General features: G+C 32.3%; 2 protein-coding genes across 3 annotated transcripts in view; one reads left to right on the forward strand and one right to left on the reverse strand.

The window, feature by feature from the left end:
- Usp14 (ubiquitin specific protease 14) overlaps positions 1 to 23,555 on the reverse strand; it is a 91,550-nt gene that overhangs the window by 35,370 nt on the left and 32,625 nt on the right. The gene's annotated exons all lie outside the window — the stretch shown is intronic.
- LOC145322707 (E3 ubiquitin-protein ligase MARCHF6) overlaps positions 1 to 23,555 on the forward strand; it is a 46,890-nt gene that overhangs the window by 1,656 nt on the left and 21,679 nt on the right. For both annotated transcript variants that reach the window (XM_080164929.1, XM_080164928.1), the window contains 14 exons: positions 338 to 465; positions 14,392 to 14,480; positions 14,898 to 14,965; positions 15,260 to 15,391; positions 15,724 to 15,890; positions 16,226 to 16,376; positions 16,824 to 16,937; positions 17,358 to 17,487; positions 17,925 to 18,069; positions 18,399 to 18,572; positions 18,946 to 19,046; positions 19,684 to 19,801; positions 21,844 to 21,923; positions 22,257 to 22,407. In XM_080164929.1, coding sequence (XP_080021055.1) covers positions 338 to 465; positions 14,392 to 14,480; positions 14,898 to 14,965; positions 15,260 to 15,391; positions 15,724 to 15,890; positions 16,226 to 16,376; positions 16,824 to 16,937; positions 17,358 to 17,487; positions 17,925 to 18,069; positions 18,399 to 18,572; positions 18,946 to 19,046; positions 19,684 to 19,801; positions 21,844 to 21,923; positions 22,257 to 22,407 — 1,748 coding nt within the window. The remainder of the gene's footprint in view (positions 1 to 337; positions 466 to 14,391; positions 14,481 to 14,897; positions 14,966 to 15,259; positions 15,392 to 15,723; positions 15,891 to 16,225; positions 16,377 to 16,823; positions 16,938 to 17,357; positions 17,488 to 17,924; positions 18,070 to 18,398; positions 18,573 to 18,945; positions 19,047 to 19,683; positions 19,802 to 21,843; positions 21,924 to 22,256; positions 22,408 to 23,555) is intronic.

Genomic DNA, 23,555 nt, shown 5'->3' on the forward strand with positions numbered 1-23,555 from the left:
AAGTAAGAGTATTAGAATTCTGAAAATACAAAATAAAGGTCTTAATTAGGTAGGAATTCAACTGAGAAACAAAATTGTCTATAGTTACAATTTTAAAGAGTGAAGAAGATTCCTAAAGGATTAAAGTGTACTTGAAAAACGAAGGGGGTGGGTTGTATTTTTTTAGGGGCGATTTCTCTCGGAATGGTGGAGGTACTTTCCCCCAAAATAGTTATAAACCTTTCTTGGACATAAAAAATGGCTACACTGTAAAGGAGAACCATTTCGATAAGATATTAACGAAATCCTTCGCAATAGAAATACACATCGACATCCTGCTACTTAAATATTTATTTAGTATATTCACCGGACATGCCGAAGCGCATCCCACTGCGGCTGGTTCTGTCTGGCGTGCTGGGTACAGTTCTTAAGGCAGTCAAATTCTGGTTCCACTACACACTCGTAGCCATTGCATGGATTGGAGTGGTAAGTTAGTTTTTGCTCTCTTTTAACCGTGTCCCAATCCATATTTGAACTACTATGTAAGTCCTCTGTTAATAAATAAAGATGTATATACATTTTGTACTGGCAACCAAATACAGGGGGGTATAGGTGGGCCAGTATTGTGTTAAAAATAGTCCAAGGTGGATGATAGCAAGATCGGACAGCACCCATTTTGTGATATCACTCTGCAATATTTACTCGTTTCATGGTGAAAAGGTAAAAAGATTTACCTAAAAAAGATAAATCTAATTAATAAAGATTAAATAACTATTTAGCCTTATTTACAACAACATAACTAAACTTATTTAAAGAACATTATGATTGAATTATAAGTTACAATTGACTAGATAATTTAAAGTAAACTATTACAAAAATTTAAGTTAAAATAGACCAAGCTACATTCACTAAGTTCAATAGTTCAAATTTGGTTGATATTAAATCTTACTTCAGATATCAGGGTTTGTAAGCTTTCTTCTAATTGCATAACTAGGCTTGTAGAGGGATGACCAGCATCAGAAGGACAAAGAGAGGGGAGCTTCATGCAGACAAGTGGATGACTAAGACTGTCAAAGAATTAAAATGTCTGCAGTCAGGGGTCTCTCAACGGATCATCAGAAAATCTTCAGCCTGGTAAAATGTTGATTTAAGAATCAGGTTCATAGGATGATGGTGATTTAAAAGAAAAGCTTTTAGAACAATTGGAAGCAATAAATGTACCTAATCTATCTCTTGACTTTAAAAAGAATCCTAGGTAATAATTAAAAGTATTACCTTGAGTTATCACATTATAACAAATATAGAGTAGCATTTGGTCTGGAAAATTATCACTTATAACATGGATAGGAAAATAAAAATATCTAAAAATTTAAAATAAAATTTAAAAAAAACTTTTAAAAAAACTTTTAAAAAAAACTAAAAGATTTCATTAAATTTAATTTGCTTAATTGAAAGAAGCAAAAAGGTTAAATTTAAACTTGAAACTAAATTCAATAGAATTATTTTAATCTAAATTAAAAGAAGAACTGAATTATTTTAACAATATTTCACAATTAGAACCTTTCAGCTCTAAGAACTAATTGATACTAAATTATAATAAGAAATTGAATGAATTACAATTAGTAAACAATGTACTGTCATTACACATGTATGACTAGCACATGGGAATGGTTTGGTGCGGCAAAAGTATAAAATGTTATGTGGCATTTAGTCCCATCTGGGATAAGGAATGGACTTAATTTCCCAGACATTTTTTCCGCGGAAATTTTGGGGAAATTTTGTCCGAAAATGAAAATGTTTTGATAAAATTTCTGAAAAGAATGGACAAGTTTTAAGTACAAAAAGTCCCTTTTTAGGGAAAAAAGATACAAAAACAATTTTTGAAATTTTAGAGAATTAACAATTAACATAATACAATAGAGAGCATGAATTACACTAATTTTCTCAGGATCTAATATCCAATAGAGTCAAATGAGTAAACAGTGCAGCAAGATAACACATTCTGCTTAAATGGTCATAAAAAAGGGGATTGATACTTTCAGCGTCATTACGACTACAACACTCCCGACAAACAAAAAAGTATCAATACACTTTTTGTAGGTTAGAATTAATAGATGTTAAAGAGTCTAAATTAGTTCACTTTGCAAGAGATAGATCTAGGGAGATACATATATTAACAGTACCACTGTGTAGTTGCTTCAGTAGCCTTACTGGTAATAAAAGTCCTAAATCTGTATTGCAACACTCTGTCATCAGAACAGGAACAAGAATTTATCCATATAATGACAGTATTTAGCTCGGATCAATCCTGGAGAATTTGGATTGAAAGGAATAAAAGCAAAGATTGACACACTGTACATGACAAGGATTACAATTATCCCAACAAGATAATAAAGAAGAATAATCTTGATGAGTAGAATAACAAACCAAAGCTGTGACAACCTGATTTACTTCAAGAGGGTGGTGATAAAATGCTTCTTGATGGTTGGTATTGAACAGAAGGTGGTTTAAGCTTACACTTCTTGGGGTTATTAAATCTTTTTACTGTACTGGCAACCAAATACAGGGGGGTATAGGTGGGCCAGTATTGTGTTAAAAATAGTCCAAGGTGGATGATAGCAAGATCGGACAGCACCCATTTTGTGATATCACTCTGCAATATTTACTCGTTTCATGGTGAAAAGGTAAAAAGATTTACCTAAAAAAGATAAATCTAATTAATAAAGATTAAATAACTATTTAGCCTTATTTACAACAACATAACTAAACTTATTTAAAGAACATTATGATTGAATTATAAGTTACAATTGACTAGATAATTTAAAGTAAACTATTACAAAAATTTAAGTTAAAATAGACCAAGCTACATTCACTAAGTTCAATAGTTCAAATTTGGTTGATATTAAATCTTACTTCAGATATCAGGGTTTGTAAGCTTTCTTCTAATTGCATAACTAGGCTTGTAGAGGGATGACCAGCATCAGAAGGACAAAGAGAGGGGAGCTTCATGCAGACAAGTGGATGACTAAGACTGTCAAAGAATTAAAATGTCTGCAGTCAGGGGTCTCTCAACGGATCATCAGAAAATCTTCAGCCTGGTAAAATGTTGATTTAAGAATCAGGTTCATAGGATGATGGTGATTTAAAAGAAAAGCTTTTAGAACAATTGGAAGCAATAAATGTACCTAATCTATCTCTTGACTTTAAAAAGAATCCTAGGTAATAATTAAAAGTATTACCTTGAGTTATCACATTATAACAAATATAGAGTAGCATTTGGTCTGGAAAATTATCACTTATAACATGGATAGGAAAATAAAAATATCTAAAAATTTAAAATAAAATTTAAAAAAAACTTTAAAAAAAACTTTTAAAAAAAAACTAAAAGATTTCATTAAATTTAATTTGCTTAATTGAAAGAAGCAAAAAGGTTAAATTTAAACTTGAAACTAAATTCAATAGAATTATTTTAATCTAAATTAAAAGAAGAACTGAATTATTTTAACAATATTTCACAATTAGAACCTTTCAGCTCTAAGAACTAATTGATACTAAATTATAATAAGAAATTGAATGAATTACAATTAGTAAACAATGTACTGTCATTACACATGTATGACTAGCACATGGGAATGGTTTGGTGCGGCAAAAGTATAAAATGTTATGTGGCATTTAGTCCCATCTGGGATAAGGAATGGACTTAATTTCCCAGACATTTTTTCCGCGGAAATTTTGGGGAAATTTTGTCCGAAAATGAAAATGTTTTGATAAAATTTCTGAAAAGAATGGACAAGTTTTAAGTACAAAAAGTCCCTTTTTAGGGAAAAAAGATACAAAAACAATTTTTGAAATTTTAGAGAATTAACAATTAACATAATACAATAGAGAGCATGAATTACACTAATTTTCTCAGGATCTAATATCCAATAGAGTCAAATGAGTAAACAGTGCAGCAAGATAACACATTCTGCTTAAATGGTCATAAAAAAGGGGATTGATACTTTCAGCGTCATTACGACTACAACACATTTCTTTCATTGATAACGAAGGTTGTTAAACATCCTTACTAACTTCGTCTGTCCGTCAGTCCTTCGTAGATTGAAGAATATGATTTGTATATCTGCTATTTCTTGTCGGTCGGATTGCATAATCTATCTCAACCATATATGATAACATTTAAAATTATTAACTACTGCTGCTTCATAACGAAATTTTAAAGAAAAGTCATCAATATTAATCGCATCTCTTGTAGAATTGATTCAAGCATTATTAGCTTGGTCGTTTTAGCCAGTTTTTTTAGTCGCTTGGGTTCTTTACGATGAATTGTCCCGTTATAGTTTTTCTGTTTTATAGGTACCTAGGTTTTTTATTATATGTAATTAGTAGTTTCAATTTAATCAAATTACACCATAAATATAAGTATTACAAAAAGATAAAAATTTACATTTATTAAATGAAAATATTAAATTGAACAGATATAGATTAAAAAAAGAAATAAATTAATTGCAAATAAAACTTTTTTAGCAGACAAAGGTTAGGTACCAAAGTTTTTATATTTTTTTGTAAAGACTTCTTGCGTTAATGCAGGGATGAAAAAGACATTTGACTGTAAATTAGACTATTATTGTCCATACTTTTCAACCAATAATTTAAATCTATAGGAGGGGTTATCAACATAAACCAAGATCCCTGCATTAAAGGGCGAATATAGGTTCGATATGATATGAGCTTATATCAAAGGTGCCATTACATACTTTTAGAATATCTATTAAGAGATATAAGTTTTCCGGAATTGTAATGTAGGGAGTAGATTTGAAATCTGCATCAAATTTTAAGGACTTTTTATAAAATTCGTTTTTTGTATAATTCTTTATCTAAAAGCGGAAATACAAATTAAGTTAATTAATTTTGGCATCCGTGATTGGTGGATTTAAAAAATCTGCGCTCTGATTGGATGTCATACATCATTCAACCAATTAGCGCGCAGGTAGTTTAAAATCCACCTATCCTATTGGTCAAAATTAATTAACTTAAAATGTATTTCCGCTTTTAGATAAAGAATTTTACAAAAAACGAATTTTATAAAAAATCCTTAAAATTTGATGCAGATTTCAAATCTACTCCCTACATTAAAATTCCGGAAAACTTATATCTCTTAATATCTATGCCAAATTTAAAAATTCAAAAAAATCCTTAAGTAGATTTTGCAATTTTCTGTTTCAATTGAACATATAATAAATGAGATTGCCGACAAAATCGTTTATTTTAGCCCTTTACAAGACTTTTTTTTTACTATTTTGCTTAAGTTTGATTGACTATTACATTGGCACGCACCTTTAAAGATAATTTAAATGTTTATTATTTTAGATTATATACTAGTTTATTTAATTTTTTAAAAAGCATAAAAATAATTTGCGTAGAAGGGCGTCAGGAGTATTGACAGGGTAAATAATACGTCTTAAAGTTTATTTTCTGTACAGAGATAATTGATTAATTCATGATGATATAAACAACCCTTGTGTACGCATTTTCAACACACACACACACGGCCACAAAAAAACAGGGATTTGAAATCATTCTTCCTCCAAGAAAATTTTATCGATTATTTTTTTTTACTTTTTACATTATTTGATGTTTTTTTTTAACTTTTAAATAATTTACTTTATGAGAGTAGAAGGAGGGTATATTTACCCCTGATTAATTGGTTTCCACGTTATTACGACTATCATTTAACGAAAGCTTTTTAATTCAACCTTGCCACGAAGCCTTGTGTGATGCTAGGGTGTTTGAGTTCTTAGGGAACCACACTAATTACAAAATATTTTCTTCGAGATTGACGGGTTTTAAGCTATAAACAGACTTATACAATTGAATATGTCAATATTTTTAAGTTATTTATAATCTATGGAATTGCACCTTTGATATAAGCTCATATCATATCGAACCTATATTCGCCCTTTAAGTGAAGCTCTGAATGATTTTAATGAAACTTTTTGTTAACAAAGTTGAGTGCATTGATAAGATAATCCACAATAGTAAGAGCTGATAGTCCAAGCCAGAGGCCAAGTGCACTACCTATGTGGAAAACACAACAAAATTAGAATCGGTGGTTTCCTTCAAGTGTCTAATCAAGCTGAAATCCCCCTCAACCCTCATTTGGAACTAAATTAAAAGAGGATGAAGTTTTTTCTTTTTGTCATATTTTGATAAGTAGGTTATAAGGGCAAATGGTTGCCCTTGCAGGGTTAGTGTTTTGAAAATATATGCCACACAGGTTTAGGGCCAACCTATGCCTAAGAATTGCTAAAAATTATAATAGTTCTTTAACTATTTGTGTATTCTGACGCAATAGAAACTGTGATTTTTTCACCTTTTATGAATATCATCAAACCTGTTTAAGATATATTATATAAATATCCATCAATCCTTAATACTATTTGATTTGTTTTTACCTAAATCTACCACAAGACTGAATTCATCATATGCATAGACCTCAGTATACACATTTACACTTTCCTTCGTTACAAAGTTCACTCTTCCTGAGCCAACCATTTTTGCCCTGAAAAATAGTAATTTTAGTTCCCTGCCATTTCTTTCCAGTTACTCTTTTTACCTCATACTGCCTTGCTGTGATTTAGTATTCTAAACTCTTTTCTTTGTGAAAAAAAAGCATTATCAATCCATCCATTTAATGTTTAGTTTATTACATTATATCATAGCTTAATAACTGATAGAACAAAAACCTGTCTCAAATTATGTTATCAATATACGTACTTGTAAGATGTTGTGGTCATTCTGATGTCAGTCTTTATACAAGGAGAAAGGCAAGACTGAAACATATCCAGTTCCCTTCCTCTAATCATTTCATTTATGTCTGCAGTCATACTCTTTGACATAGCATCATTCACTTTGATTTCAAGATCCTCCTCGCAGATGAGTCCTGTTCCTCTTGGAAACCAGGGAGGCAAGCATCCATAGAATTCCAATAGCTTTGATTTCATATTTTCCCAGATGCAATCTCCATAGCTGGAATTCAGCCTGCTGTAATCAACACAGTTAATTCCATCGTTTATAGTTTCATCGTACAAAGTGTATTCGATGATGTAAGAAGCAGAGTCAAAATAATCTTCAAAAGTTGGGCCAAAAGAAACTCTGGTTTCATGAACTTCATCTGTTCTTAGTTCACTTACTCTTGAAGGATCTGTCATAAGGAATAGAGATTTCTTTGTATCGGAAATTGAAAACTTCTTAGTGATAGTTTTGTCCATTTTCATACAAAACCCATGGGGGGTCAAGAAAACACTTTCAAACTTAGAATCCTTAGAAGTCAAATCAGTGTAGTTGTAGATGAAAAGTTCAGTTTGTAGTTTTTTGAAGGTAATGTAAACAAATCTATTACATGAAATCAAATAATTTTTTTTTGTCATATTTTTTTCCCAACCCCTAGAAATGTCAGAAAACAAGGTTATAGGTAGCAATGACAATTAAATGTTCATAAATAAGCAGGCCAAATGAAATAAAGAGCCTTATTTGACTATTTGATTGTGAGTGTCTGGTATAGCGAGAATACCCTTGTTTTGGAGTAGCTAATCTGCCCAAATTTCTAGGATCTTAATTGACAAGACAATAAACAATAAATTGATTTATATCCTCTAAGATAATAAATAAAATTACTCCTTCTGTTGTTTAAAATTATTTGTTTGAACATTACTAATAAAGAGGACTATCCACGAACATGAGCAAAAGATTCATTGACCCATAGTATTTTTTTAGTGAATATACTAGGTTTATGTTTAATATTTGCTTTATCGACTAAAAAGTAAGGTTTCACCATGGTTTTATATAAAAAAAACTGAAATGTTAAGCATTGTTTGGTGCAATATCATCGAATGTTTTGATGAGTTCAAACTGTTGTTTAAAAGCTTTGACACAAAAGTATATTATTGTGATTAAAAATGCATATTTAGAAAAAGGGTTGGTAACTTGTAAACAGTTTGATTAATGTACATTTGCAATTTACAACATTTGATGCTTTTCTGCAGCGTTATTTTATTTTGTCCTTTGAACTCAACAAAGCATTTGATGATATTGCTTTAGAAATTGCTTTACATTTCAAAGTTTTTTTTGTATATTAAACCATGGTGAAACCTAACTTTTTAGCCAATAAAACAAATAGGTTTTGAACCAAACTAAAAAAATACTATGGGTCAATGCTGGAAGATGCTTAGAATCACTTGCTCTGGTTCGTGGATAGTCCTCTTTGGAACCAACAATCAAATTAAAATAAGTCAAGGTTTTTTAGCCAACGAATAAGGTATTACAAAAGTTTGGGTACCAGTGTAATTTACAGTGCATGGTACAATAAGATCTCTTTATAGATCCCCCTTTATTTATTGTTTATCTAAAAGTTATACCTGACAAATATAAACAACTGGCAGTGTAATATCTTGAACAGGAACTGATGATTTCATTTGAACAACTGGACGTGCCAGGTATTTCCTTATAGAATTCTGCATTTGGAAAATAAAAATGCCAACTGCAAACAACAATATTAAAGTCTTTATTATTCCTTGTCTTTCCATTATAGAAGTTCCAACAATAACTGGTTGCTCAGAATTATTACTTTATAAAAACAAGGATGTCAACATCCATGCACCAAATCTCAGAAAATTGGACAAATAAGAATCACTAATTAAGAGTAAAAGCGTCTGTTATCTTGAATGAAATTGAAGATTAATTAAAATTAAAATATTTCTCGTAAAATTATATATGTTTTATTATTTGTAAGTTAACCAAATCTTATGTAGTTTGAAATCACTAGGACGATTCTATCACGCCTAACTTAACTATGTATAGTTGACCATAGATGTTGAAAAGCTATGCCAAAAAGCCTTTATTTATAATTAAACGGGTTACGTATTTTGTTTTAAACATTATTATTTATTTTTTTATTGTTTTATTGACACAAAAAGAACTGTTTTTATTACTGATTACTTTACCAATATTTTAATGTAATTTATAATTGTAATAGCAATTTTTAATTTGTCATTATGTTGTTACTAGGTACTACTTTTTATGGATGGAAAAGGTGGGGAGGGGGGGGGGGGGGAGGTGACCTCGCTAATTTCTTGGTATGGACTCTATTATTATTACTGTTCTATTTCAAATTAGGTATCATTAATCTATAGCGGCACTGTTGATCCGCATGGTTAGGGCCTCCATAGGCACAAAGGCTCTAGCTACTTATAAAAGCGGGAAGTTTGTAAATATTTTACTCAACACACTAAATCGTTACAATTTTTATGAGAAATACGCATTTTATAAGGCATACAAAACGCTCTAATTTTCGTTCTATTTAACGTAACTTTGTAATTTTTTTGCTGGTAATTTCATTTTACATATACTTTTATCATTTTATCAAAAAAAAAATTATCTTTTTTCATCATTTTTTGGAGAAATTAATGCTTAAACTAAGGGTATCTTTAAACGCAAAATTGACGCACTTAGAATTAAAAATGCGTATTGAGTACAAAGGGGGGATAATTTCAAGACATGCATGTTCCAAAGATATCTTTTTTTCCATAAAATTTTAATGTTAAGTCCACCGGAGATTACCCTGAAAATCATATATCAATTTAGGAAGATAATTTTTGTAGAATATTTACTGAATTTACAACTTTATGTTCTCTAAAAGTATAGTTAAGATCAAAGGCGTGCAAAAGGTTGGTACAGGGGTTACCCTTGTAAAATTAAGGGGGATGGATACACCTCCCTAGGTGTCCACCCATGTCCACCCTCTTGACAAGAGCCTACACCCTCAGATACACCCCTCTATAAATTCCAAGGGGGTATAAAGGAAATAAATTTACACCCCTTAAAATAAAGTGGGGTTGGGGGTGTTTAAGGAGGGTGTATTTAAGCAAGTCACAGATTCAGATAATTCTATGCTATCTATTTTTAGGTAAGTTAATTACCAGACTTTAATAAAAAAATCTTGCAATATTCTGTACAACTGTACTGTACAACTTTTAATTAGTAAATTGAGACATGAGGAAACTCTCATACATATGTAGGGGGGGGGGGGGGGAAGTTAATGCAACCATCCCATATTCAATTAATCCAAATTTTGTTATGAAAATTGGCATGTGTAATCCTTAGTAGGTCTGTTTTTCAAAATTTAACAAAAAGTTAAGCTTAAGGGGGGGGGGGGGGGTTAAGACAACCATCATGTAATCAATGCACAAATGGCACCTAGAATTCGAATTTCATTACAAAACTTGGCATGAGTAATCCTTGGTAGATCTTTTTTCCCAAAATGGAACAAAAATTTGGAAAAGTAATGGCTAAGGGCTGTTTGCTCAGCTGTTTAGCCATTTTTGGGCTATTTTCAGGGCAAATCCAGCAATAATTACGTAGGAATCATCCATTAGGGATAGGTTTTAAGGGGTGTTGAGCTAAAAAATACTACAAAAAATAGTGGCAGCTGGGTAATGGCTTATAAGGATATAAAAAATTGAATATTTCCATTGAATTAAACTTTTCTTAATTAACATTATAACTTTATGTCATGGACAAGGACATATTACTAAAAACACTTTTTCAATTTCTAGATTTCGCATAACAGCTGAAAACTGCCAAAAATGGCTGAGAACAGCTGTCAACAGCCAAAAGTATATATTGTAGATTAAATCATCCCACCATGAAAAAATTTTGGAAAAAATTTTGCCCCCAGTAAAAATGTGGTTGATTTAAGCAAAAAAATGCTAAATATTTTTTTCTGTGATGCAATAATTGTGGACTCACAAGCACTTCAAAGTTTTTGAAATCTGCAAAAAGAATGTTTTTTTAGTTCTTTTGTGTGATCTCAATTTTAAAGATTTTTACAAAATTTCAATTCTAGTATGTCAATATAAACCTAAAATTTACCAAAAAAACATAATAACATATGAAGGTGTAGCAAGAAATCTGCAAAGTCAAATTCCATTTTTGCAGTTTTTCTTACCTAACTTAAAAAAAATTTTAATTTTGTTTTTCTTTTAGATGCAGTAACTACTGGACCAGGTAGTTAAAAAATTTTAGCTCAATATATATCAATTTTGCCCACCTTCCAGCACCAAACCCCCCTTTATTGATAAGAAGACCATTAATTTTATTTTATTGATTTTTAAAATACCACAAAAAAATTCATTTGGCAGCTTGCTAATGGCCGCAGCTCAGCTGGGAGCGGCCAAGAGTAGAATGAGTAGATAGGGCTTGTGACGTGTCTCTAGGTAGGTTTTTAACAGTCTGTGTAACAGCCCCAGCTGCCAAATGGATGGACCCCCACTATTTATAGTAGTATTTTTGAGCTCAGTACCAATAAAAACCTACCCCTAGACATGTCACAAGCCCTATATACTCTTCATACTCTTAGCCGCTCCCAGCCATTTTCAGCCAGTTCTAGCAGCTGGTACAAGAAATTTTAAAAATGGATATTTAAAGCAAAAATATGTTTCAAAAAGTTGATTCCTATGCAATTAATGATAGTTTCGCCCTGAATATAGCCCAAAAACGGCTAAATGACTGAGCCGCCAGCTGTTAGCCGTCACTTTTGCAACTTTTTGTTCCATTTTGGGAAAATATATGTACCAAGGATTACTCATGCCAAGTTTTGTAACAAAATTCAATTCTAATTGCAATTTGTGCATTGATTACGAGATGGTTGCATTAAGCCCCCCCCCCCCCCTCAAACTTGAGTTAATTCCTTTAATGATCTTGATAGATATATGTTTATAACTTTTAATATATTTTACAATAGTTTTTAAAGTTAATGTTGGGAGGGAGATATATCCCAATCCTCTTTTTATAAAAAAAAATTTAAAATGTAATAAATTTCTTATGTAAAGTAGGTTTGGTAAAATCTTAATAAAATCACCCTTGATTTTAGTTAAAGGGGGCTGTTAAAAGTCATAAGTGGGGTGTCAAAAAATTTAGTTGTTAATAAATTAATGGAATATAACCTGATATTATAAAGGGAGGGGGCGAAAGTGACACTTTTTGAAACCAAAACTAAAAGTTAAAGGAACTCAACTAAAAAAAGAGTTACAGTTCTGAGATTTTGCATGGCAGTTGCTCTATAGGGTTACAATATGTAACAGTGAAGAAACGGCGGCGCATCCGCCGAAAACCGCCGAGAAATTGCCAAAAAAAATTCGGCGGGAAACGGCGGTTTTCGGCGGTTGCGCCGCCGTTTCTTCACAGTTCCATATTGTACCTCTATAAAGCAACTGCCATGCAAAATCTCAGACCTGTAACTCTTTTTTTAGTTGAGTTCCTTTGTTGACTTTTAGTTTTGGTTTCAAAAAGTGGCACATCCGCCTCCCCCCTTTGAAACATATTTTTGATGTACAAAAAGAATAAAGGAACATGTATTACACTTTTTCTTCATAGAAGAAATTGAATCATTTTTTATTTGTTTTTTTTTCAACACAAGGTTATTTGTGTATCTCTTGGTACAAGATACCACCATATTATTAGTTAAATCTAATTTTTTATAAATTAAGTGAATAAGTCTGTTAGACCAAGGGTAGAAACTCAGTAGATAGACAGACAGACGGGCAAGAAGAATTATCAAAGTTTTACTAAAATAGACAATTAATTAGATAAAATCCAATAGAGAACCTGTGAATGATCAGACAGACAGAGGGACAGGTAAATAGTAACAGAGAGTCTTTGAGGCATTAACAAATTACAATTAGGCTATGCTAGATGATTCATTGAAATCCAAAAGAGAGGCAGTTAGACAGATAGACAGACAAGTGGTGGGACAGACAGACAAAAGGACAGACAGACAGAGGGACAGACAGACAAATGGGTATTGCCTAAAACAGTTTGGCTGCTATATGAATCATTAAAACCCACCGTAGAAAAGAAATTTACATTAGTTTCTTATTTCGATACTCAACGCCCCCCCCCCCCCTCCCCCACTCAAAGGGGTTTATTATTTCTTAATATCAATAAGTGACTTTTCAGCTTAATAAAATTGAATGTACTTTTTATTTCATCAATTTATCTTAAATAGAACGAAAGTTATAATCATTTTATTGTCTACAAGATATATGCTTTGAGTAAAAATCAACATAATTGTAAGTAAAAACGTCATATTTATGCATATTTACACAGTAAATAAATTTTAAAATTGTATTTTACTGTAATGAATAACTTAAGGGGGTTGTATGAAATATCAAAAACCTAAAAAAAACCTAATTTGGTTAAATTAGTCCAAGTAATGATTGATTTAGTACAGCACATATGAATATGTTGTCAATTTCCTACCAGAGTCCTTGTGTAGGGGCTAGGCATAGGGAAAAAATATTCATCCTTATAATTAATTTATTACAAAAACAAGGATGACAACATCCATAAGTAGCGAAGCACAAAAATAAAATCATGAATGGTAATATGTACAAGTAGATTTAAAGTGTATTTATTAATTGATTTATTGAAGAAAATAAACACGAAACCCTGTTTTATTTTGTATAATGATGACGGTCAAAGTAAATTACATAAAAGATGCTCATAACAATGGGAAAAATTATTTTGATACTGATATCCCAAAAAATTTTTTTTTTTAATTTAAAAATAGCCAAAAACCTGCAAAAAGGAAGTCTGACCGTCATGGTTGTTTTCTTTAAACAACAGGAAATTTAATTTTTATATGTATAACTAAAAAAATTTTGGAAATCTTACCATAAACACCAAAGATATGGAGAAAAATGTGGAAAAATACAAAAAATAGCCTAAAACCTGCTGAAAGGCAGTCTGGCCGTCATAGTTGATTTCTTTCAAGGAGAGGAAATTTAATTTTGATATCTATTACTAAAACATTTTTGGAAATCGGACTACAAACACCAAAGATATGGAGAAAAATGTGAAAAATACATACAAAAATGGCCTAAAACCTGCTTAAAACCAGCCTGACCGTCATAGTCGTTTTCTTTAAACGACTGGAAATTTAATTTAGATATCTATAACTGAAAAAATTTTGAAAATCGCAAGATAACAACACTGAAGATATGGAGAAAAATGTGAAAAATACAAAAATAGCCTTAAACCTGCTAAAAAGCGGTCCTAACGCCATTGATGTTTTATAATTAATTGTGCTCCTTAATAATGGGAATGTTGTCAAAAAATTTCAGCATTCTATCTTTTATAGGAGCTGAGTAAATCTCATTTCCCCCATAGCGTTACGGACTGACGGACGGACCAAGTGAAAATCTCTCCAAAAAAATCTTTTTAACGTATGTGACCAATGAGCGGCTCAAATTTGGGGTAATGGGTCTACTTGTGGCAGTCTTTCAGCAGTTACAGCGCTAAATTTCCTACAGGATTCCTTTAAGTATTAATCTCTCTATCTTAATGTATATATTTTAGGTACCTTTAACAGCGTGTAGAACGTATAGAACCTTATTTACTGGATCCGTATCCTCAATATTTTCTCTACCTGTAACAGTCTTCTCTTCGTAAGTAGTTTTGTATCACCTCTACTGGTGCTTTTCCTAAAAGTGCCTTTAAAATACATAACCCACCCTAATTTTAAAAAAATGAATTTAATAAAATGAGTGTGGATGGGAGGGATAGTAGTCTTATTTTATTTTTGCTTAACCCAATATGATAAACGGAATTATAATACCCCCTCCATTATTTGCAATTCGACTAGGCACTTTGATAGAAACTATTTACTCCGACTTTGAGCCCAAATCGATTCCTAACTTCAGTGTGACAATTCTGACATTTAACAGTAAGATTAAAAGGCATGCCTTGATCCAAAAACAGGTGCATCCCCATACACGTTTAATCGTACAATGACGTAAATTGTTTTTCCTCCGGGACTGACAGGACATTCCATAAATGATTTATTTAAATTTTATATTTTTTAGTGAGAACATAGTTTCTGATATAGTAGTTGGAACTGCTGTAGTTTCGCTAACCTTACTCACATTCATAGGTAATGACACATCTTTGTTAGTTAGGCCTTATAAACCTTTACACTCAAGAGGAAAGAATATTTTAAGACTGTCAAAACTAAACATGAAGGGTGTGTCATTAGACTTAGTATTAATTAAACTAGTACTCAAAGTTTTATTGCTTCTATTTAACATAAAACTTTGGGTACTTTTATTTAAAACTTATTGTGTCCTAAGTTCTCAACCAATAATTCTGATCTACAGAATGGGCAACTAGGTCATTAAAACAAAATTGATATTTTCCTGATCTCAGTGCCCAATATCTTTTTTGTTAGGCCTTGTATGGCTACGAGAACAGATCCTGCACGGAGGAGGTCCCGCCTGGCTGGAACCAGAACTAAGGGTTATAGATCCTGGTCCGCAGCCCCAGCCTGCTGCTAATCCAGCTGGTGGACAGGCAGCTGCAGGTATACATATTTTAAATTTTTTATAACATTATTTTAGATGAAAAGTACAAAAGCATATACCCCTTTTAAAAAGTATTGTTTGCTCTACGTAATGGGGCATTTTAATTCAACTTGTAAGTTTTCGAAAAGTTGTATGTACCGTCGTTTTTAAGTCGTTGCAGGGTAAAGTTAAACAAAGATAAAATAGACAGAAACAAAAGGTAATGGGTTTTTAAGAAACGCTTCAATCAATTTAAAAGGCTAAAATTTTGCCACTTGTCACGTATTAATTTTAGTCTTGGATGTTTTGTGGAATATTGCTAAACTTTTTATTACCGTTTATACAATTTCAGGTTTGAGAGTGAACCCAGTTGGAGGTGGACTAGGCCTTGGTGTGGCCGCAGCTGCTGATAATGTTGACGGAGGCGTGGCTGCTTTGAATCCTCTTGTGGAGGGCGGAGATGGTCAGGAGGAGGAAAATGATTCTGGTCTAGATAATATGGGCGCTGATGAACCACAGGTAAAAAGGAATTTTGAAAAGAAAGAAAACTATGTGTTTCTAATTTGAGTAGCGCGGCTTCTTTATACTTGTCGGCAAATGTCTGTGTTTTGTTTAGTATTTACTGCTAAGTTATCTCAGCCTTTCTCTAAATGTACTTGTACATAAGTCAAAAGATAAGTTACTGAAACTTTTTCCTATGCCTAAATTGTTTCTCTTTATATCTCAATGTATTGCCTTTTGTTTGGTTTACCATTTCAAACAGTATCCCTTTATTTCACGGAATTGGCCTTGTTTATATTGTCGTCAATCAGGTGATTCTACCACGAAGTTTGCTTGATAATTAATATTTGTAGGAACTGCCTGTTGAGCCGGCAGCGCCAGAAATTCTGGAGGGTGGAGTCGGAGGTGCGGCCCCAGGAGGCGGAGCCGAGGGTGAGGACCAACAGTGGAATGGGATGGAGTGGGACAGGGCGGCGGATGAGCTTACCTGGGAGAGATTACTCGGTTAGTATTTCCATGGTTGCCATTTTTACCTTTAAATCTGTATTGTCTGCATGACATCAACACTTAAATTGAATTTGATGAGTGTAAAATAATGACAATGATTTATAATAATTGTCAATTATTTATCTTCTACTAATTGAAGCTGAAAAAAACACTATTAGTCACTATTGAAACTTTTGCTGATTTATTTAAAAATAACTGCTTTCCAAAGAGTACCTATCTGTCGGTCATGAAACAAAAGACAAAAGGTTTCATGATTTTCTTTCATTTCTTCTATCTTTTTTCATGGTCACTGAACATTTGCTCTGTATTTTACATTGCCCATTTGTCAATCCATAATTTTTTTTTGCTACTTATGAATGTTGTCACCCTTATTGTAACTGTTAATTCAAAGTCATCAACAAAAGTCTTGTTTTTGTAAGATTTATATAAATATATTTTTTTCAGGCCTGGACGGATCCCTAGTTTTTCTGGAGCACGTGTTCTGGGCAGTTTCTCTAAATGCATTATTCATTCTGGTATTTGGTTTCTGTCCTTATCATATTGGACACTTCACACTCTCAGGAAATTAACAACAAATAAAAAAATTTGTAAAATCCAATCACAAAAAAAATGTACAGCACACAAAAACGCGCGCAAAAAAAAAAATTTCCGCTGTTTTGTTAACTGTGCCATTCCTGTGATTTGAAAAAAGGTATCTAATGTTCACTTCTTCCGCTAATTCAAAAATATTATTCATTGCTTTCTCGTCCTTTCTATGGCTTTGAGAACTTTTTAGGTAGTTATTTAAACAGAATACCTAAAGACCTTGTAATTTTTTAATGTTTTTCTTATACAATATGCCCCATGCCAATGAAAAAATAAGATATTGTTATACATTAACTTTTGTCAATGGTTAAGTGGATCAAATTAAGCATTACTTTTATTCCTTTGAAAAAAAACTATGTATAAATTAAATATATTTATTGTTAATTTAACGAACAGGATTTAAAGTTGCCCAGATGATAAAGGGGCTGAATTTTGAGGGTCTGTTGATCACCATGGTTGGATATTGCATGATAGGGGTCAGCCTCATACTCTTTCACACCATTACCAGTTTCCTTGGCTTCAGGTAACATTTTAAAAAGTTTTCTCTCAAATTGCCTAGTCGATCAAAGAACACCCTGCCACCTTATTCTAAAATATATTGAAGAAAAAAAACGGAGATTTTTATTATTTACTTAAAGTCAGGTTAGATAAAGTAATAATAATAGGTATATAAGATACAGAGTAGCTTGTCTTGTCTGTCCATATCAGGGGTTAGGCTAAAAAAGCCAGCTAGCTACTTTGAGGGAAAGCACCAAACATGCCCATTTGGAATAGGTATTACAGATGATTTTCAGAAAACCATAGATTATTATTTAATTTGTGTTAAAATTTAAATAAGCAATTTAAAACTAATATTTGCTTTTTTAATCGTTATAGAGAATTTTTAAATCACAGAGAAGCATTATTATAATCATCATATTAAACTCTTAGCTTATCATAAAATTTTCATTCAAACTTCAGGAAGATATCTCGAGCCCTGGGTTTATGTTACCTGGTGGTGAAGGTTGCTCTGCTGCTGGTGGCGGAGATTCTGGTGTTTCCGGTCATCTGCGGCTGCTGGCTTGATATCTGCAGCCTCTCACTATTTGATGCAACTCTTAAAGACAGGAAAGTTTTTTTTACATGAATATTAATAGGTATCAACTTACGTCAAATTTTAAAATTCTTTTATTTTAAGGATTTAGATTGTAATTACTCTTTTATAAAAGTAACATGATGTCTGTTGGTTTTTCTGTAAAAAATGATCTCTCTAGTAGCTGAGATATTGTTCTTCTATACAATGAAACTCCCAAGAGAAATAGCCCCTGGCACCCCCACCCCCCACAAAAAATTCTTATTAATACTAAATTTGAAAGTGTAGGGTCGACTTCCCCCTTTCCATGAAGATCCCTGAAGACCTAAAGAAAAGAATTACCTAATAAATTAATCTATTTTAGATTGAACTCCTTCCAGAACACCCCTGTGGCCAGCGTGTTCATCCACTGGTTGAACGGGATGATCTACGTCTTCTACTTTGCTTCCTTTGTCATTCTGCTCAGAGAAATACTTCGGCCCGGCGTTCTTTGGTTCCTCAGAAATCTTAATGATCCAGATTTCAACCCAATTCAGGTAAAAGAAAACACAGAAAAATAATGCTTTGTTTAGAATAGGTAAATCCTTTTGCAAAAAATCCAGAAAGGGATGATAAATTTTACTTTAAATTATACTAGTACCCAAAGTTTTATAATCACGTTTTCTGACGTTTGGCTCTAGAACTTTAAGAACTTCTATTGAATCTTGATTGTTTGGTTCAAACTAGCAGTGACCGAACTTTTCAAATAATAGTTTTGTTGTACAGAAAGAGTAAGGGTATATACAATTCTGTTTATCGTCTGTCGGTATATCCGTAAATATTCCGACATAAATATATCCTAGGACTAATTTTCCAGGATTTTCTCTTGCACACACAAACATCCGATTAGTTAATTCTTTGTTATTTTAGGAAATGATACACTTGCCCTTGTTTCGGCACATAAGAAGGTTTTGTGCCAGTCTAATCATGTTTGGAACAATCATATTTGTCATGCTGTACTGTCCTTCAAGGTAATTATAAATATTTTGTGCTAGTCTAATCATGTTTGGAACAATCATATTTGTCATACTGTCCTTCAAGGTAAGTATAAATATTATGTGCCAGTCTAATCATGTTTGGAACAATCGTATTTGTCATGCTGTACTGTCCTTCAAGGTAATTATAAATATTTTGTGCCAGTCTAATCATGTTTGGAACAATCGTATTTGTCATGCTGTACTGTCCTTCAAGGTAATTATAAATATTTTGTGCCAGTCTGATCATGCTTGGAACAATCATAATTCTCATGCTGTACTGTCCTTCAAGGTAAATATATTAATACATATTTTGTGCCAGTCTAATCATGTTTGGAACAATCATATTTGTCATGCTGTACTGTCCTTCTAGGTAATTATAAAACATACATTTTGTGCCAGTCTAACAATAATATTTGTCATACTATACAGAGACTTTCAAAATAATGTGCTCCAAAAAGTTTTTTGTGTGTCTTTCTGCTGGTTTTAAAAAATGCGTTTATTTCATTAGATTTTAATTCATTTTATAGTTTATTGACGTTTTTTGGAGTTTGTTTGTCTGTAAATGAAAGTTCTTTTCTTCATATTGAAAAGGCATTAGTTTTCATGAAAACTAATCTTGTTAATAATTTAGGATTATCAAGACTGTGCTACCAAGTTTCTTGCCATACACTACACAATGGCATGATGGAGTTGTGGATGAAATATCTATGGAGCTTCTACTTCTCCTGGTTTTCCTACCAGCGCTACAGGTTAGGTTATTATGTATATGTATGTATGTATGTATATTTCAAATTCAATTATTATACATATGACAACGTTTATGTAAGTTTATAGAAGAAAAAACAATTACATTTAATCATAATGCAAAATAGAACATAAAGTCAGTCATAAGTAAATAATTGCGACTTGACACCTCATTTATGACCATTAGTCAAGTTAGAGGATTTACCCAAGCCGCTGTTTGTGTTATCTGATAAGGGAGTAAAAAAAAAACCCTTGGAGATATGATTGCAGTTATTTACACTGCATTAAATTAAATGTGACTTAACTGGTGTTTATTATGTGTTTCTATTGGAATTTGTTTGTATATATAGAAATGTAGTTATAAATGTAGTTACCTTGTAGTTATATATGTAGTTACCTTGTAGTTATATATGTAGTTATTATTGTAGTTATAATGAAATTTTGTAAGTAATACAATTGTAGAAATAATGAATGTCAATTTAAGAGTTCTAAAATGTAAAAAATATGCTGATTTGTGTGTTTAGAAGAAAATTATGCTGATTGTATCATAAATAAAAATTTTTTATTGTGATATTTAGAAGGAAGCTACTCTATATTTAGGTGTCTGAATTGTTTGAAGCTGTGATTTATTAGAATGGATTTGTTGGCCGTTTAGGATTTGGTAGTTTGGTTTGGAGAAGTTTACATTGCTGACATTTTTGTTAAATCATAATGACATTCCTGAAAGTATAGGTTAGTATATGTAGTCATAAAAAGATAAATGCCCTTGCCCATCATTCAATAAGCATAATCTAAAGACTTTTTTTGGTAGACCTTTATAATTGAAAATGCTAACCCCACAACTTAGCTAGCAAAATTCTGATACTAGGCCATTGTTGTCACGTTGTTACAGAAATGAATAATGTAATTATAATTTATAACTAATGTCTAGCAGATTAAGAATTGAACGTGGTGGCCGATTAGGATACATTATTTTAGGTTTGCAGTTGATATTGGTGACATTTGCTGTTAAATCTACTTAATAAAAAAACACCTATGAAGTTTAAATTATTATATGTAGTCAATATAGATTCATGCCCCATCTCATTAAGCGTAAATCTAAGGACTAATTTTTTTGGAGACCTACATAAAACCTAGAAAAATGCTAACCCCACCCTTAGCTAGCAGAATTCTGATGCTAGGCCAATTTTGTTATGAATGTTTCAGAAGTGAGTGATGTAAGTATAATTTTACAACTAATGTCTGGCAGATTAAGTTATATTGGAAGATTTGATGGAAGATTATTTTTTGAAGGCTAAGTTGACTATGAAATATTGTTTATTTTCTTGGGAATAAGTGGCCGATTTAGGTAAAATATTTTAAATTTGAAGAATTTTATTTTTATAAATGAAGGCGGAGATGACATAGTAGCGATTTTAATTTATGAGGATTATGAAATTTTGAAGATGAAGTGTTGATATTGTCTAGGAAATGTGGTTGACATTGAATTGGGTTTGTAGATATTATCACTTAGATCCATTTTGAGTTGTAGTTTTTTTAGAAGATATGTCTTGGAAAAAATATTTTTATAACTAAAGTTGATATTTATAATTTTTTTTGTGTGAAGTTACTCACTTAAGTCACAAGTGAGTTTACTGCAGCTTTCACATTGTGCATGCGACTGTATGCTCTGAGAGCCTACACTAAACTGATGTATATAGATGTGTAACAGCCTTATATGCTGTCACTTTTATCTGATTTGGATAACACTAAGGGTTACCTACCATTAAAATTATTAGGCTTTATTTAGTTCTATAATACTTAGCTTTCCTTAGGGGAAAACATCTGTCTAAACCATTAGAAAATATTTCTGTAAACAACAGCCTGAAAAGTTTTTTAATCAAAATAGCGTTTGATGGCCTTTTGTAACCATAATAAAAGGGTTAATTTTTACTATATCTTTACATCTATATGAATTTGGATATTCAAAACTTTAGTGTCGCAAATCTTGTACAAATACCCTTGAAGAACCGTGAGGCTAGCAGTTTTATATTATTGATATTCCCAGGATCAAGACCATACACGTGAATGGTTAAGGTGGACGGTGAAGCAATGGTGCTGCCTGATGGCATGGATATTAGATCTCAGGTACGGATATTTAGATTATGATACTTTCAATTAAAGCTAGCGGTTACGTCTCTAACGGCCTCTAGGGGCACTTAAGGAAGTGGGATGGGTGTCTATTTGACGCATTTATTTTATGGGGTCAATTTCCTAGGCGCAATTTTTTTCGTAAGGGTTGTCATATCCTCCTAAAAAAAGTATAAACCTTCCCTAAATCTATTTGGAGCTTCACTGTAAAGGAGAACCATATCGGCAACATAGAGATGGAACATTATATCTTTATAAATAAGTTATATCATATGGACACCTATGAACATGATTTTTTCGTTCTTTATTATTAATGAATCTATTTTATAGGTCATATCTTCTCGGAGATGTACCCCTAGGAGATCAGGACGATGACAATGTATCTGGGGGTGGTGAAGGTGCTGCTCCCCAACCCATCCAGGCCAGACCTCCAATACCTGATATTGTGGATAATGATGGGGGTCTCGGAGCTGTTCATCAGGTAATATCATTGCCCACGCACAGAATTTTATCGGCAGTATCCCTAAAAACCACAAAACTTTTCTTATTTTGTATTAAATTGAAAATTAAATATAATGAAGGGGGTAGTTTTTCGTGTTATAAAAAGGGAGGGGGCGGATGTGCCACTTTTTTAAACCAAAAGTAAAACACGCATGATCTCAGCCCATAAAAGAGTTGCAGCTCTAAAATTCGGCACAGCAGTTGTTTTTGTAGAGAACAATATGAAACTGTGAAGAAACGGCGGCGGAACCGCCGCTCCCGACGTTTCCTGCCGATAGTTCTTAATTATCTGAGATGAACTTTTTTTCTCATAAAAATTTCCCTTATATTTTCACGTGACACATGTAAGATTTTACACTTGCAATTTTTTTTAATATTGACATGATAAAAAAAAGTTAATCTCAGGTTATTGAAAATTGTCTATTAAGGCGAGAAAAGGTAAAAAAATCTCAGCGGGAAACGGAGGTTTTCGGCGCGAGCGGAAGTTCCACCTCCGTTTCTTCACAGTTCCATATTGTTTTCCATAAAAACAACTGCTGTGCCAAATTTTAGAGCTGTAACTCTTTTATGGGCTGAGATCATGCACGTTTTACTTTTGGTTTCAAAAAGTGGCACATCCGCCTCCCCCCTTTTCTTTTTCTGTCTGTTTGTCTGTCAGCCTTACTTTTTTATGACCACTTAAGATCTTTTTCCTTTTGTCTATCCATGTTTTTTTTTTGTATGTATGGTATATGGTTATGAACACAACAACATGTGTAGGGTAAAGCGGGGCGAACTCGGTCTTTTTTTCGATTTTTTGAACCTGCAAATCGTAAAAATTATTTTTTTTAAATGGGACCAAGACCAGTAGAAAGATCTCGGAAAAGTTGATCAGGTCCTAAAGGGACGTAAACCTAGGACATTGGTAAGTTTGTCAAAATTGATCTCTAAAACGGCACCGACTTCGCCCCGCCTTGAGGCGAAGTCGGTAGGGCATTTTCAAGCTTCAAAAAATCGATGACGTAGTGATTTTATTACAGCATGCCCAAAAGGTAAAAGTTGCTAAATGTAATAAAGAGTATGCACAAAAAATTTTATTAAGATGGGTCAATTTTTTCTACCAAAAAAAAATAATTTTTCCGAAGTACG

The sequence above is a fragment of the Acartia tonsa genome, chromosome 6 (assembly GCF_053477335.1).
Source record: "Acartia tonsa isolate MP-2025a chromosome 6, ASM5347733v1, whole genome shotgun sequence".
NCBI classification, from domain to species: Eukaryota; Metazoa; Arthropoda; class Copepoda; order Calanoida; family Acartiidae; genus Acartia; species Acartia tonsa.